General features: G+C 55.6%; 2 protein-coding genes across 3 annotated transcripts; one reads left to right on the top strand and one right to left on the bottom strand.

Annotated features, from left to right (window-relative positions):
- Nucleotides 1–1,407: 1,407 nt before the first annotated feature.
- Nucleotides 1,408–8,678, bottom strand: KMT5C (lysine methyltransferase 5C). Of its 2 annotated transcripts, none has more exons than XM_070450335.1 (9): nt 8,572–8,678; nt 6,675–6,927; nt 6,338–6,503; nt 5,861–5,970; nt 4,889–5,052; nt 4,744–4,763; nt 3,044–3,180; nt 2,799–2,959; nt 1,408–2,577 (listed from the first exon to the last, which is right to left on the bottom strand). In XM_070450335.1, exons 2-9 carry the CDS (start codon nt 6,782–6,784, stop codon nt 2,078–2,080), a joined length of 1,368 nt encoding a protein of 455 aa, XP_070306436.1. In that variant the 5' UTR covers nt 6,785–6,927; nt 8,572–8,678; the 3' UTR covers nt 1,408–2,077. The 2 variants fall into 2 exon arrangements, with proteins under 2 accessions (XP_070306436.1, XP_070306437.1); XM_070450336.1 differs by having other exon boundaries at nt 2,859–2,959.
- On the top strand, nt 6,984–10,322 carry LOC139029977 (uncharacterized). The gene is made up of 3 exons (XM_070451569.1): nt 6,984–6,992; nt 7,497–7,841; nt 8,598–10,322. Exons 1-3 carry the CDS (start codon nt 6,984–6,986, stop codon nt 9,291–9,293), a joined length of 1,050 nt encoding a protein of 349 aa, XP_070307670.1. The 3' UTR covers nt 9,294–10,322.
- The last annotated feature ends 6,060 nt before the right edge of the window (nt 10,323–16,382 follow it).

The raw sequence follows: 16,382 nt of genomic DNA, 5'->3' as shown, positions 1-16,382 counted from the left end.
AATGGTCTTTCCTGGTGGCTCAGATGGTAGTCTGCCTGCAATGCAGAAGACCTGGATACTATCCCTGGGTCAGGAAGACCCCCCGGAGAAGGGAATGGCAGCCAACTCCAGTATTCTTGCCTAGAGAATTCCAGGGACAGAGGAGCCTGATGGGCCACAGCCCATGGGGCCACCAAGACTCAGACACAACTGAGCGACTTTCACTTCAAACTTCATACGTACATGAAACATTTTAAAGTTAAAAAGAATAGTTACCTGCTGTGAACTGGCCACCCTGTTGGCCCACCCGGGTCTTCCGACAGTCCCCTCAGGCCCTCCACGTTCCTCACCAACACAGCCTGGTCTTGTCAGCCTCCAGCGTAAACTTTGCCATGGTTGTCATGGAGGAGATAAACCAGGGCCTGCAGCCCACACCCGACCGCGACACTTGTGATATGCTCATGAGGCCTCAATGAACAAGAAGAAAAATGTCCACAAGACACTTTGCAGGGGTTTGGGGGGGCGCCCGGTATTAGGAAGTGCCAATTGTCAGCTGTATTTCTGTAGAAGGCAATGGCAACCCACTCCAGTACTCTTGCCTGGAAAATCCCATGGACATGGACGGAGGAGCCTGGTGGGCTGCAGTCCATGGGGTTGAGACAAGTCGAACACGACTGAGTGACTTCACTTTCACTTGTCACTTTCATGCATTGGAGAAGGAAATGGCAATCCACTCCAGTGTTCTTGCCTGGAGAATCCCAGGGACGGGGGAGCCTGGTGGGCTGCCGTCTATGGGGTCGCACAGAGTTGGACATGACTGACTCAACTTAGCAGCAGTATTTTTTTTTTAATTTTTATTTTTTTAGCAGCAGTATTTCTGTAAAAGGGGGTTGAGGGGAGGATCAAGAGGTGGTGGGAGGAGTTCTCTGGTGGTCCAGGGGTTAGGATTCTGGGCTTTCACCACCATGGCCCCAGGTTCAATCCCTGGTCAGGGAACTGAAAACAGAACTGGATCTCAAGAAATGAGACAATTCACTGTCCTGGCCTCATGGAGCTAGGCCAACCCAGGTGACACACGAGGGACTCGGACTTCAGACAAGGGTGATCTGGCCCCATGTGACCCAGGGTGAGTCACTCTAATTGCTGGACCTCAGTGATCTCATCTGGAAAATGGGCAGACGCCCTCCTGCATGAGACAATGGGTCTGGAAGCATTCTCCATGAGCACAGTTGGTGTGGTAGTGTCATTCTTGCCTCTGTACCCGGTCATCCTCAGAGTCCACTGTCCTTTCACCCTCCCAAGCTTTACAGGGCCCAAGGTCTTGGCTGCCTCGTCCCAGTCTGGTCTCCCCAGCGAGGCGTAGGGTCTCACCCTCCCAACGGACACCGCTTCAGAATGTAAGTCAAAATGAAACGCTTCCAGGAGCGCTGCTTATAACAACGTTTTAATAAAATAAAAAGTTCAAGTGCTTCCAACCCCCCGACATATCCCATTCTGGTGTGGGGGAGGGGAGAGACCCCCCACACCCCAGTAGCACCAGGGATAGCACCATGAGAAAGATGAGGTCGCACCCGGCCTCCCTGAGACCCACGGGGGTGGTGGGGATGAGCCCCTGGCCAGCCCCCCTCGCCCCCCACTCAGACAGTCACAGGCTGAGAGCAAGCTGACCCCTCCCCCACAGGGCAGTGTCTAGGGAGGCCACTCCAGCCAGCCCCACCTCCCCCAGGCCTGCAGGCGGCCCGCCCCTATGGCTTCGCTCCCCGAGCAGGAGAAGGAGGTGGGCAAGGAACGGCTCCTTCAGCCCTGGAGCCGGGGCTGCGGTCGGGGGGTGGGGGGTGGGCGGTGGGCGGCAGTGGCCAGGGCTCCCTGCCAGGGTGGGGGTGGCTCAGGGGTCAGCAGTCACAAAAGGTCAGGGGTCAGATCCCTGGGGGTGTCCAAGTCAACCTGCCCCCAGGTCAAAGCTGTGCTGGAGTCGAAGGTCAACTCCTTCCCAGAGGTCCAAGAGCTCCTTCTGGAGGTGGCTCCCAGAGAAGCTGGGCAGGAGGGGACCAAGGAAGGACACCCTGCTCTCCCAGCCCAGGCCTCCCTGTCCAGCCCATCACGGCCCATCACTGTTGACATCCAGGTCAATGGAGCCATGGCTGACCACCAGACGCAGGCGCTTGGGTGGGGAGAACGGGGTGAAGGCCAGGGCCTGCTTGGGGACAGAGGTGGGGCCGGGGGTCTTAGCAGGGGCGGCGCTGGCAGTGGGAGGCAGGGCTGGCAGCACGCGGCTCAGACCCACACGGACCACAGAAGGCAGCCCGTAGCGCCGGGCCCAGTGCCAGTCCAGCTGGGGGGCCCAGCGGGCGCGGGGGGCCTGACCCAGGGCCACCTGGACCTCCGCCCGCAGGCAGCAGTGGGGGCCGCAGCCTCCCCACCGGTGCAGGGAGATGCGGGCAACTCGGAGAACCGGAGGTGGCGGGGCTCGCCGGGGCTGCAGGCGGCGGCGCCTCCGGGGACGCACACGGAGCTGGGGCTGGGGCAGCCAGTGGAGCCAGAGGGGCGAGGCGTCTAGGCGGGCGCTGCAGGGCGGGGGGCGCAGGGGCTGGCAGGCGGCTGTGGAGGCCCGGGTGGGGGAGCGCAGGGAGGAAAGGGCGGCTGCATGAGCAAGGCTCTCGCAAGGGCAAAGCTCCTGCTCAGGCCGCCTCCTCCAAGGCTCTTCCTGGTCATCAGAGGGGACAGACCCAGGGAGTGATGTGGGAGGAGGGACGAGACAGGAGGAGAGCAAAGACAGGGCAGGGGATGGGCCTGCGGGACAGCGCCCACCCCGTGCTCACCGCAGAAGGGGTCCCGGCGCCATGGGGGTGGGTGGGCACAGGACCGGGGCCTGTCCAGACCTTGCTGCAACCGCCGCTTGGTCTCCCGGAGCTCGTACTTGTCCAGCGGCCGGGGCGGCAGGGGTTCCCTGGGCCGCAGTCGGAAAGCGCCCTCGCCTCTCCTGGGGGTGGGAGGGCGGTGAGGAGGGAGGGCTGGGCCTCCGAGGATGCACTTCCGGCTCCCAGCCCCACGGACCACAGCCCACCTCTCGCAGGTGTAGCATTCACAGTGCTCGTTCTTCTCGCCGAAGAAGCCCTCGCCGTAGAAACAGGTCACCTCGTCCCCCGGCTCGATGTCCCGGAGCACCTTCACGCAGGCTGCGTTTCCATCTGCAGGCACAAACTGGGGGCCGGAGGCTCAGCGCCCCGCCCTGAGGGTGGCCTGGCTCTCTGCCCCCACCGCCTGGCCTGGCCTGGGCCCCTGGCCTCACGGCCCACCCCTGGGATGGGCAGGGGCCGAGCCCCGGGACGCGCCCTGCCCAGGGCCTGCCCTCAGCACTGGCTCCCTGGTCCCCCCACTGCTTTGCCGGCTCCCGCCCTCGCTGCAGGACGATGACCTAAGCGGGCCTGGCAACGCACAGGAACCGCTCCCTCCGGCCCATCCCCTGGCTCCTCGGGTGGCCGGGCCCCGCACCGCCTGCTTCTGCCGCCTCCCCTTATCCAGGCCCGGGTCCACCCCCAGCCTCAACCCAGGATCACCACCCCCCTTGCCTGCCTCTAGGTTCCTCCTCTGGAAGAGGCGGGACTCCCACCCACCCGCCTGTCCATCTGTCCATTCATCTGTCTGTCCCAGCCTGACACACACCTGGGAGTGGCCCTGGCCACTGGTCTGCCTGACGCCAGGACAGCTGGCTGGCGTCTCCCGAGCAGGCAATGCCAGGTGTCCGCATTCCCTCCATGCCTAAGACCCCTCTGGAGCCGGCCTCTCAGGGCCTCCCTGCCCTGGGCTACCCACAAGCCTTGGCCTGTACCCCACCTCCACACCAACCCCCAGCACCCCACGGGAGCCACCATGGGGTGACCGAGCTCGCACACGAGGGGAGCCCCCGTGCCACGACCTCCCAGCACCCCCAGCCTGGCGCCCCATCCGAGATGCCCTAGCGTGCGCCCCTTCGCCCTCAACACCTGGGAAAACTCTACTCCTCCAGCTCCTGGCCCTGACCGGCACAGCCTTGGCTCTGCACCACAAGGCGGCTGGTGCCCCCCTCACCAAGCCCTGCCTCCTCCCCCTCCCACCGTCTGTGCCCCGAAGCCCAGAGGACACTGCCACACGCCCGACTTCACAGCTGCGCCAGCAGGCAAGTTCCGCCCTTTCCCGTCTGAGAGGACAAACCAGGGCCCAGGCGGGGGAGCCAGGACCCCAACCCCCTCGTGTGGGGGGCTCTGGAGGACGGCCAAGGCCAGGGAGGCCCACACTTTCAGGGCGCACGCCCAAGGCCCAGCTGGGCGTCATTCCTTCCTCCCACGCAGAAGAGGGGGGCCTCCCTCTGCCTCCCGGGGCCTCCTATCAGCAGAAGCCCTGGATCTCCAGGGCAGGGCTCTCTCTGACCTCACTCCCGAGGCCTCCCCCGCCTCCTGCTATCATCACAGCTGCAGGGGCTTCTGCCTGGGAGGCCAGACTGGGGCACTTCGGGTCTGCCCACCACCACCACCACCCTCCCCCTCAACTGGCCCCGCCCCCAACCAAGGTTCGGAGAGCGGGCACTGCAGCCAGGAGGTGACAGTGTGACTGGGTTCCAGTGTGACTCTACCAGAGTCCCCTCCTACCTCCCGGCACGGGGAAGGACAGGTGGGAAGCTGCATGGTCAGGTGGGGACACCCCGGACAGTTTCTAGCTCTTCACTGACCCGAAAGCCCCTCCCCACGTGCCCATTCCTCCCGGGATGTGGGGACCCCCAGGTCTCACCTTGCAGTTGGGTTTGCAGTCTGGAACCAGTTGTGGGTGTGCAGGGGAGAGAAGAGACCTCAGGTCAGAGGAGCCAGAAAGCTGGGGCACGCCCCTCCCCCACCCCACCCCCCACCCCAGTGCCGGCCCCTTGCCCCGCCCCCACCGTGGTTGATGAAGGCGGCCGGGCCAAGCCACAGCTGAGCGCTGCGCTTGCGGGTCGAGTACATGATGCTGAAGTCGTTCTCCCCGGCCCTCAGTAGCTCCTCGTCGGCCTCCCGCAGCTCGGCGATGCAGCCCACCAGCAACTCCAGCTTCTCGTTCTTTTTCCTGCCAAGAAGCCACTCAATGTGGGTCTGTGAGTACCTCCCCAAGCACCAGCGCTGGGGACAGGGGCCTCTCATCCCAGGCCTCCTGTGGGAAGAGCTGCTACGGGCCAGCGCGCTCCTCTGCCCAAATGTCTCTGAAAGTCACACTGCTGCCCTACACCCACAGATGCCTGGCACGCATCCTCTCCTGCTCTGGGCTCCTCTGGCACCCACTGCCTCAGCTTCCCTCGTTCCAGTCCTGCCTGGAAGCCCCCCGCCTCCAGGCACCCCAGGCTCTTCACTAGACCCTTTAGTCATTATGAGGGTCTCAGCCTAGGCCTGGCCCCCAAGTACACACTCAAAATTCCCAGGCAGGCTCAGGAAGAACTGCGCAGCTGTAGTCAGCCCTGCGAGCTTGCACCACTACCAGCCCCCTTCTCACTAGACTGTGAGCAGAGGGCAGGGTTCTTCCTGCTCACTGGGCTGCCCTTGTACCCAGCAGTGATTGCTACTTGTTGGTGGGGGGGGGGCGGGGTCTGGTAGGGATGAGAAAAAGGACAGCAGTGCACTCTTGGGCGCAAGGTCAGATCTTTCCCAGCAGTCCCAGGAAGCCTGGGTCCCTGGAGGGGGTTTCATCTCCCGCAGGGCTGTGGTAGGCCAGGGAGGTCCTGGGGGCCAGGCCCCGCATTCTTTCTCTCAACACAGACATCTTCGTGGCCCTGTCGCCTCAGTGCGGGGTCTCCTCCACAAGGGCAGGGGTGTCTTCTCCCAGCGGTCCCCGGGGAGAGATGCCTCCTGTCAGGCCTGGGCTGCGAGTCCTGCCCTCTTACCATGCGCGAGTTGACACAATCTTGGCTCCGTTTGTCTCCATGGAATAACGGGTACAGGGCAAGATGGTGAAGCCACTTTCAGGCAGGAAGGCGCGGAGGTAGCGATAGATCTGGGGGAGGTGAGGGGGTGGGTGGGGTGAGGAGCTGGGGCAGGGTTGTCCTTGGCCCTCTCTCTCCTGGGTTCTAGTCCTGCTCTGCCACTGACTTACTGTGTGGTCTCAGGGGGCTCACTTCCCCTGTCGGGGCCTCAGTTTCCTCATCTGTCAAATGAAGAGGTTAGACTCCATCTCAGAGGGCCCCCCAACGCACCTGTCCTAGGAGTCTGAGCCTTGCTTTAGATGGTCCCAATGGATAGGAAGTCAGGGGGTCCTGGGGGGCTGCGCTGAGGGTCTGCCCGACAGGGCAGAGGGCCCGAGACAGGTGGGGGAGACAGGAGAACATGAGGGCCAAGGGGAGGAAAGGGAAGGGCTCCCTCACGTGGGTCTTGAGGGCAGCCTCCTGCCGTGGGCCCCGGCTCTGGAAGTAGTGGGCCATCCAGCCTCCCAGCGTCAGGGCCCGGTACGCAGCCTCCAGGTCCCGCTGCCTCAGGAAGGCCTCCAGAGCTGAGCGCAGGTGGTGCTGTCGTCGCAGGGGGGGCACGGGGCTGGGGGAGAGGGCATGCCTGGGTCCCAGGGCCTTGGCCTATTCCCTGTGGGCCTTCCCAGGCCCCACCCCACCCCCGCTGGGAGCTGAGAGGAGGATGGGGCAGAGGGGTGGCGGTGGCAGGGCAGGGGTCCCGAGATCCCTGGGTCCACCCTCCCCGGGGTCGCCTCACCTGACGTTCATCTTGTGGGTGCGGAAGCCGAGGTAGGGGTCCAGGACGAGGCTGGTGGCCAGGTCGTCGTTCTCACACAGCTCTCTGGCCGTTACTCTGTCGGGCCCCATGGTGCCCCACGCACCATGCTGTCTCTGGCGGCGGCGGCAGGGGGTGGGGGGCAGGGGGCACGGTGCTGGGATCCTGCGTGTGTGCTTGCTCTGTGCCACTTGTGAGCCCTGTGAGCCTGGGGTGGGCCCTCTGGCCTCCTCATCTATAAAGCGGGGAGAGAGGCCGTACTGACTTCGCAGGGCTCTCAGTGAAGGCGAAATGCAACAAGTGCTTCTGACACTGGGGAGACCCCCCCAGAAATACCAGCCACCATCCTTAGTAGTTGCACCTCTGCAGCCTCCTGAGCACAGACATAAACCCTCCAACCACTTATGACAACTCCCCCCCTTGCCCACACACACACATTCACAGACCCCGTGTGTGCACGCAGATTTCCTAGGACTCCCACATACATGTACACACGCGCGCAGGCACGCAAAGGTCCCTACAGACCAGGGAAGGCTCATTAATTGGCAGTCTGGGATAACCCTGAAGGCTTAGACCTGCAGGAGGTGGGAGTCAGGGGGCCCCGGGCAGCAGCTCCTGCCCCGCCAGAACCGCTAGTTCCTCAGCCCACCCCTGCTCTCCCTGTCTCGGCCGCCACCCGCCTCCCCAAGAGCCCTAGGGAGCCCTCCTCCAAAGGCTCGGGGTGAAACCTCAGGCAGTCAGGAGGGGGGGGTGGTGAGGGGAGGGAGAGCCGAAGAAGGCTCCAGCACCTGCTCTCTCTCCAAGGATTCAGGGGGAGGGGCGCAGAGGACAAAGCGCGGGGAGGGGGGAGAGAAAAAGAACGTGTGGAGAGGCAGAGGAGGCCCAGAAAAAACACAGGAGAAGGACGGCGACCAGCAAAACGAAAACAAAACAAGCCTCCTAACCCCGACGGCGGAGGCCTGCCCGGCACCCACACCAGGGTGCTTCGGGGAGTCGACGTGGGAATGCGAGGAAGGGGAGCTGGAGAGAGGCCAGGAGCTACAGCGGCTGGGAAAGGGGGCAGAGGAGACCCGAAGGCTCAGGAAAAATAAAGAGGGGGCGCTGAGAGACGGCGCTGGGACGGAACTGAAGCTGCAGAGGGGCAAGGGGGTAAAGGCAAAATGCGGACACAACAGGGAGGGAGCCAGCGCAGGGAGAAGGCCCGGGCTGCCCGCGGGGGAGGGCGGCAGGAAGGCTTGGGGACCCAGCGAGGACCCCAGGAAAAGCCAGCAGGAAGACCAGGGCTCCAGCGAAAGCAGAGAAGGACCTGGAGGTCCAGGGAGGGTCTTGGGAAGGTAGAGGGGGGCAGCCCAGGGGTTCCACAACGGGGTTGGAGAAGCAAACGGGGCCAAGGGGAGTCCTGGGGCTCCAGGAAGGAACCCTGAGCCGCGAGGAGCGCGCCCAGGCTCCAGAGTAGAGCCTGGGTAGGCAGTGAGAACGCAGGTTAAAGGCCTGAGGTGCTGAGGGAAACTGGGGGGAGCAGACACAGGCCTGGGGAGGACCTGGGAGGGGGTGGTTTCCAGGGGCCTGGGCAGGCGGCGAGAGTGCAAGGGACGCGCCTGAGGGCCAAGGACGGGAGTGCAGAGTCAGAGGGCGAGCTGAGGGTCCAGGGAAGGGCCTGAAGCGCGACAGCGGGGACTGGGGGAGGAAGCACAGGGAAGGGGCTGGGCACCGAGAGCAGCGTGAGGCTCGCCGAAGGGCCAGGAGACGTAGGCGCCTGGACACGAGGAGGGGCGGGCGGGCCGGGGGACAGACGGGGCTGGGGACGACCGGGAGCCAAGGCGGCGCGGGGCGGGGGCCGAGAAGGGGCTCAGAGGTCGGGCCCCGCGCCGCCCCTCACCCGCTTCTCCTCCTCCTCCTCCTCAGGCGCCCGCGCCGCGGCTGCCACCACCTCCCACAGCCTCCTCCAGCTCTCGTCAGACCGGGTCGCCGCGCCTCCAGTTAGCCCCGCCGGGCCCGCCCCGCCGCGGCCACTATGGCCTCCCATTGGCCAACGTCTCCGCCACTCTTCGATTGCCGAGAAGCTTGCGCCGCCGACATTGGTCAGGCTCCGTTGTGCCCCGCCCCTATCGCCCCCCTTCGGTGCCCCTACAGAACCCCGCCACACCCGCGCTGCCGTCAAAGCGCAGCCAAGTGCACCTAGTGGCTGCCGCCGCTGTCCTTCCGCCGTTGCCATGGAGACGTATCCCCGCCCACGGCCAGAAGTTGACGCCCTCATTGGCCGAAAGCGCTGTCGCTCCGGGCGAAACTCGGGTTTGGGTCGGGTTATTTGGGTACAAGAAGAGAGAGGGAGGGTTCCGTCGGCTACAGAGCCCGCGTGTAATTGGTTGGCCTTGGAGCGACTCATGCTTCCATTGGCTAAGGTCTCCGCCTGTCACCGTTAGGGTCACGCCCTCCCTGTCTCTTTCTCTGGCTAAACCTTCGGCCACCAGAGGGAGAAAGCAGGAAAGCCACGGCCGACGAGCGGGGGTGAATGCGCGCGCACTTCTGTTCTCTCTTTCCATCCCCCCTACCCCCAACTCGACTGGACCTGCGGTTGCCAAGGCGACAAAACTTTATTGACAACCCTGCAGGGTACAAAGGGCTTTTCCTTTCCTTCCCCGCTCTAGATCACCTTCTCGTCCCCCAAAAAACCCTGTTTAATTTTGAGTACCCCCACTCTGTGGGTGAATCGGTCAGAAAGACGGAAGTAGGGGCTTAGGAGAAAGCCGTGACTCATGGGGTGCTCTCATGGGGCACCCCCCCGATGCCCCCAGTAGGGATCACCCTCCTGCTACAATCCTAGAGGCAAACATAATTAGCAATTCATCATAATTACGCTCGGAATAATAAGCCCCACACTTGGAGCAGGCGGTCTTTGTTTTGTTGACTGCTAAATATCCTGTGCTCTTGGAACAATGCGTAGCATGGAATAGGTGCTTCGTTAATTTGTGCTGAAGGAATGAATGTATGAAGCTGGTTTCTGCAAACAGTCCTTCTGTGACTGTGGAAAAGTGGCTTGCCCTCTATGGGCCTCGGGCTCACATCTATAAAATGAGAACCCCTCTTTGAGAGATCTTCCTGAACACCTTCCTCGGGGTCTTTCATCTGCGCTTCCACGCTCTCACCCTCTGTTCTTACTGTCCTTTCCCCAACTAGGACTTAAGCTCAGATCTGAGACACCCCCAACCTAGGCACATTCCCCCCACCCACTTCCACCAAGGATGGCTCAGACAGTAAAAGAATTCTCCTGCAATGAGGGAGACCTGGGTTTGATCCCTGGGTTGGGAAGATCCCCTGGAGAATACCCACTCCAGTATTTTTGCCTGTAGAATCCTCAGGGACAGAGGAGCCTGGCGGGCTACAGTCCATGGGGTCGCGAAGAGTCGGACACGACTGAGCGACTAAGCACTGCCTCGAGCATCTTCACGTAGGGGAACGCTATACAGCAGTGAAAGCGGGTGATTCAGCACTTGGTATATCAGCCTTGACAATCCCAAAGCATGCTGCTAGTTGCAGAAGTTTACAGAGTCGAATGCATACGATTAAAGAGAAAAAAAGAAAAAAAAGAAACAGGAGTTATGTGTGGACAGGTAATAAAACGCAAACTTGCCTGGGTATGACATGGGGTTGGGGGTGGGGGTGGGGGTGCCCTAGTGGCGACCCCTGGGGGAGAGCGGAAGGAATGCAGTCAGAAAAGCTACTTAGGACATCCTTACCTGCAATTATTTTTTCTAAGCCTGCAGGTGGAAGCCGTGAATTCACTATATTCCCTGTTTTTTCTACATGTCAGAGATATTTCATAATGCAAATAAAATTTTGACCCATCAATGCCACTTCTGGGGTTTAATGCTAAAGAAATAATGGGACATGTGTTACAGTATTTAAAGATGTTTGTCTCAGCATTTGTTGAAAAAGCAGAAAAATAGGAAAAACCATAATGTCCAACTGTAGGAGATTGGTCTGACTGATTACAGCATACCCCTAAGATGGAAGAACAGCAGTACCTAATAGTTAACTGAGCTCTTAACATATGCCAGTCACTTTGCAAATAGTCCTATGCTTGTGAGCTAAGTCTCTTCAGTCGTGTCCGACTCTGCGAGGGATGGGCTATTACCCCATTTTACAGATGAGCAAACTGAGGCTTTCCAAGGGGATGTAACTGACCATCAAATCATAGAGCTTGTACTCTCAGCCCCTACTGCTACATTGTCCAGATAGGATCCTGCTTGTTCTCCACCTGCAGATGACATAAGAGACACCTTGGGAAAAGAATAAATCACTGACACATGCTACAACTCGGATGAACCTTAAAAGCATCATACTGGGTAAAAGGAGCCAGACACAAAAAATCACATATGGGGTGATTCGATTTCTATGAAATATCCAGAATAGACAGAAAGAGAGACAGAAAGCAGATTTGGGGAATTCCCTGGCAGTCCAGTGGTTAGGACTCTGTGCTTCCACTGCAGAGAGCACAGGTTCAATCCCTGGTTAGGGAACTAAGATCCCGAACGTCACATCGCAGCAAAACAGCCAAACAAACAAGACCCCCAAACAGATCCACGACTGCCCCCAGCTGGGGAAGAGGAGAATAGGGAGGGACTGATATAGGATGTGGGGTTTCCTTTTTTGGATGAAGAAGTTCTGGAACTGAAGAGCAGTGATGGTTGCCAAGTGCCATGCATGTGCATAATGCCTTTGAATTGCATAATTTCAAATGGTTAAAATGGGGCTTCTTGGGGGCCCAGGGGTTAAGACTCTGCCTTGTAATGCAGGGGACATCGGTTTGATCCCCGATCCGGGAAGATCCCACATGCTGCGGGGCAACTAAGCCCAAGCACCATAACTACTAAGACGGCTGTGAAGTCTGAGAGCCGCAACTACCGAAGCCCGCTCGACTAGAGCCGGTGCTCCACAACAAAAAAATCACCGCAGCGAGAAAATCTGCACAGAAGAGTGGCCCCCGCTCTCAGGCAACTAGAGAAGAGCCTGCACGGCTAAAAATAAATAAATATTTTCTACAATCAAAATGGTTAAAATGGCAAATTTGACATTACATATATTCTACCACCAAAAAATCAAGCAAATAAAAACAATAAAAATAGAAACCCCACTAAAAAAACAAAAAGAGAGAAAATTATAATCACCTTGAGAATGTAGTGAAAATATGAATTCCAAGGTTTACCCTCTAGAAAGCCTGGTCGAGTATTTAATAACTAATTATTTCAGGACATTGCTACACAAAGTATAACCGTGGACCAGTGAATCAAGCAGGATCCCTTAGGCACTTGGTAGGAATGCAGAGTCTCAGGCCCTCACCCCTGACCTCCTAAATCAAAATCTCCCAGACTGGTGACTCAGATTCCCAGGATGTTTGAGAAGTGTCCCTTAGAAGATGCCTTGTTGCAGGTGGCTTTCTCAGACCAGACATTTATTGCTGGTGAGATACTGTGGGCTTGATAACTCTCAAGGTTGCAAGTCAACTATTAAGGGGGGGAGGTGGTGGTTCAGTCACTAAGTTGTATCTGACTCTTGCGACCCCATGGACTATAGCCCGTCAGGCTCCTCTGTCCACGGCAAGAATACAGGACTGGGTTGCCATTTCCTCCTCCAGGGGATCTTCCCGACCCATTGGCAGGCAGATTCTTTACCACTGAGCCACCTGAGAAGCCCCGTTTACTGAACATTTAGTTTCTAATCTGTCAAAAAGGCCAGTGTAGCTTAGTGAGAATCTGGAATTACTGCCTGGCCTCAAATTCTAATTCTGTCATTGACCAGTTTTGCAATGTATTTTTCTAAATTAGTCAACCTCTTAGCACCTCAGTATCCTTCCCTGTTTGGATTTTTATATATTTTTGGCCACATTGTGTGGTATGTGGGATCTTAGTTCCCTGTCTGGAGATTGAGTCCATGCCCACTGCATTGGGAGCACAGAGTCTTAACCACCGGATCACCAGGGAAGTCCTCCGTCTATAAAATGAATTAAACAGTTGCTTCCGCATGAGTTTTATTATCGTTGTTTAGTTGCCCAATCGTGGCCCCGTGGACTGTAGCCCAGCAGGCTCTTCTGTCCATGGGATTTACCAGGCAAAAATGCTGGAGTGGGTTGCCATTTCCTTCTTCCCACCCCAGGGATCAAACCCAGGCCTCCTATATTGTAGGCAGGTTCTTTACCAACTGAGCCACCAGGGAAGCCTACTAAGGGGGAAAGCTAGCTCTAAACCAGCAAATTCAGGATGCTCTTTTTTCTTGACGGGGGGGTGCACCATACAGCTTGTGGGATCTTAGTTCCCTAACCAGGGACTGAACACATAACCTGGGCAGTGAAAACTCGGTGTCTTAACCACCGGGCCTCCAGGGAATTTCCTGGATGATCATATTTTGAGGGGAAAGATATATCTGCTTATGTGTATGTATAAATTAAATGATTGGGGGAAGGACTTGGAGAAAAGGAAACTTGGTACACTGTCGGCATGTAAACTGGTGCACCCACTATGGCAAAAAGTGTGGAGTTTCCTCAACAGATTAGAAATAGACTCATCATATGACTCAGCAATCCCATTTCTGGATAATACCCCAAGGAAATAAAATCACTGTCACAAAGAGATACCTGCACCCCCAACTTTATTGCAGCAGAAGTCATGATAACCAAGACATGGAAACAAGCTAAGTGTCCGAGGACAGGTGACTAGATAAAGAAAATATGTATAAACACAACGCAGTGTTTTTCAGCTATGAGGAAAGAGGCACTCCTATCATTTGCAACCATATGCATGAACCCGGAGGACATTATGCTTGGTCAGAAAAGACAGACACAGAAAGACAAATACTGCGTGAACTCATTTATATGTAGAATCCAGAAAACAGTTGAACTCATAGAAATGAAGTGGAACGGTGGTTGGGAGGTGGTAAGGGGAGGTTGGTCAAAGGGTATAAACTTCCAATTATAATATGAATAAATTCCAGGGGTGTAACATACAGTGTGGTGACTATAGTCAGTAATAAAATGTACATTTGAAATGTGTTAACAGACTAGTCCTAGGTGTTCTCACCTCTCCCACCAAAAGGGTAGCTCTGTGAGGTGTTAATTAGCTTTATCATGGTGAGGATTTCACAATCTGTGTATATCAGAAAAACCATGTTTCACACCTTAAATATCCATAATTTTTGTTTGTCAGTCATACTTGAAAAAAAGCTGGAAAAAAAATAAATGATTGGTGGGGAGTTGTCTCTGTTTTCACGTATTACTTGTGTAATAACAGAATGCATTTTTTGTTGTTGTTCAGTCACTGAGTCACGTCCAACTCTTTGTGACCCCATGGACTGCAGTATTCCAGTATCCTCTGGTCTCCACTGTCTCCCAGAACTTGCTCAAACTCATGTCCATTGAGTTGGTGATGCCATCCAACCATCTCATCCTCTGTCATCTTCTTCTCCTCCTGCCCTCAATCTTTCCCAGCATCAGGATCTTTTTCAATGTGTCAGCGCTTCACATCAGGTGGTCAGAGGATTGGAGCTTCAGCTTCAGCCTTAGTCCTTCCAATGAATCAGTTCAGTTCAGTTCAATAGCTCAGTCGTGTCCAACTCTTTACGACCCCATGGACTGCAGCATGCCAGGCTTCCCTTGTCCATCACCAACTCCCGGAGTTTACCCAAACTTATGTCCATCGAGTCGGTGAAGCCATCCGGCCATCTCACCCTCTGACATCCCCTTCTCCTCCCACCTTCAATCTTTCCCAGCATCAGGGTCTTTTCCAATCAGTCCGTTCTTTGCATCAGGTGGCCAAAGTATTGGAGTTTCAGCTTCACCATCAGTCCTTCCAATGAGTATTCAGGACTGATCTCCTTTAGGATGGACTGGTTAGATCTCCTTGCTCTCCAAGGGACTCTCAAGAGTCTTCTCCAACACCACAGCTCAAAAGCATCAATTCTTCGGCACTCAGCTTTCTTTATAGTCCAACTCTCACATCCATACACGACTACTGGAAAAACCATAGCTTTGACTAGACAGACCTTCATTGGAAAAGTAATGTCTCTGCTTTTTAATATTCTGTCTAAGTTGGTCATAGCTTTTCTTCCAAGGAGCAAGTGTCTTTTAATTTCATGGCTGCAGTCACCATCTGCAGTGATTTTGGAGCCCCCAAAATAAAGTCTCTCACTGTTTCCACTGTTTCCCAGTTAATTTGCCATGAAGTGATGGGACCAGAGGTCATGGTCTTAGTTTTCTGAATGTTGAGTTTTAAGCCAACTTTTTCACTCTCCTCTTTCACTTTCATCAAGAGGTTCTTTAATTCTTCTTCACTTTCTGCCATAAGGGTGTTATCTGCATATCTGAGGATACTGATATTTCTCCCAGCAATCTTGATTCCAGCTTATGCTTCTTCCAGCCCAGCGTTTCTCATGATGTACTCTGCATATGAGTTAAATAAGCAGGGTGACAACATACAGCCTTGACGTACTCCTTTTCCTATTTGGAACCAGTCTGTTAATCCATGTTCAGTTCTAACTGTTGCTTCTTGACATGCAGAGAGATTTCACAGGAGGCAGGTAAGGTGGTCTGGTATCCCATCTCTTGAAGAATTTTCCAGTTTGTTGTGATCCATACAAAGTCTTTGGTGTAGTCAATAAAGCAGAAGTAGATGTTTTTCTGGAACTCTCTTGCTTTTTCAATGACCCAACAGATGTTGGCAATTTCTGATTCCTCTGCCTTTTCTAAATCCAGCTTAAACATCTGGAAGTTCATGGTTCATGTACTGTTGAAGCCTGGCTTGGAGGATTTTGAGCATTGCTTTGCTAGTGTGTGAGATGAGTGTAATTGTGCAGTAGTTTGAGCCTTCTTTTAGGTTGCTTTCTTAGGGACTGGAATGAAAACTGACCTTTTCCAGTCCTGTGGCCACTGCTGAGTTTTCCAAATTTGCTGGCATGTTGAGTGCAGCACTATCACAGTATCTTTCAGGATTTGAAATAGCTCAACTGTAATTCCATCACCTCCACTAGCTTTGTTCGTAGTGATGCTTTCTAAGGCCCACTTGACTTTGCATCCCAGGATGTCTGACTCTAGGTGAGTGGTCACACCATCGTGGTTATCTGGGTCATGAAGATCTTTTTTGTATAGTTCTTCTGTGTATTCTTGCCACCACTTCTTAATATCTTCTGCTTCTGTTAGGTCCATACCATTTCTGTCCTTTATTGAGCCCATCTTTGCATGAAATGTTCCCTTGATATCTCTAATTTTTTTGAAGAGATCTCTAGTCTTTCCCATTCTATTGTTTTCCTCTATTTCTTTGCACTGATCACTGAGGAAGGTTTTCTTATCTCTCTTGCTATTCTTTGGAACTCTCCATTCGAATGGATATATCTTTCCTTTTCTCCTTTGCCTTTTGCGTCTTTTCTTTTCTCAGCTATTTGTAAGGCCTCCTCAGACTACCATTTTGCCTTTTTGCATTTCTTTTTCTTGAGGATGGTCTTGAGCAGTGCCTCCTGTACAATGTCACGAACCTCCGTCCATAGTTCTTCAGGCACTCTGTCTATCAGATCTAATCACTTGAATCTATTTGTCACTTCCACTGCATAATCGCAAGGGATATGATTTAGGTCATACCTGAATGGTCTAGTGGCTTTCCCTACTTTCTTCAGTTTAAGTCTGAATATTCATGGTTAATTTCCTTT

The sequence above is a fragment of the Odocoileus virginianus genome, chromosome 20 (genome assembly GCF_023699985.2).
Source record: "Odocoileus virginianus isolate 20LAN1187 ecotype Illinois chromosome 20, Ovbor_1.2, whole genome shotgun sequence".
NCBI lineage: Eukaryota > Metazoa > Chordata > Mammalia > Artiodactyla > Cervidae > Odocoileus > Odocoileus virginianus.
The sequence above is the reverse complement of the archived record's forward strand: the minus strand, read 5'-3'. Positions and strand labels throughout refer to the sequence as shown.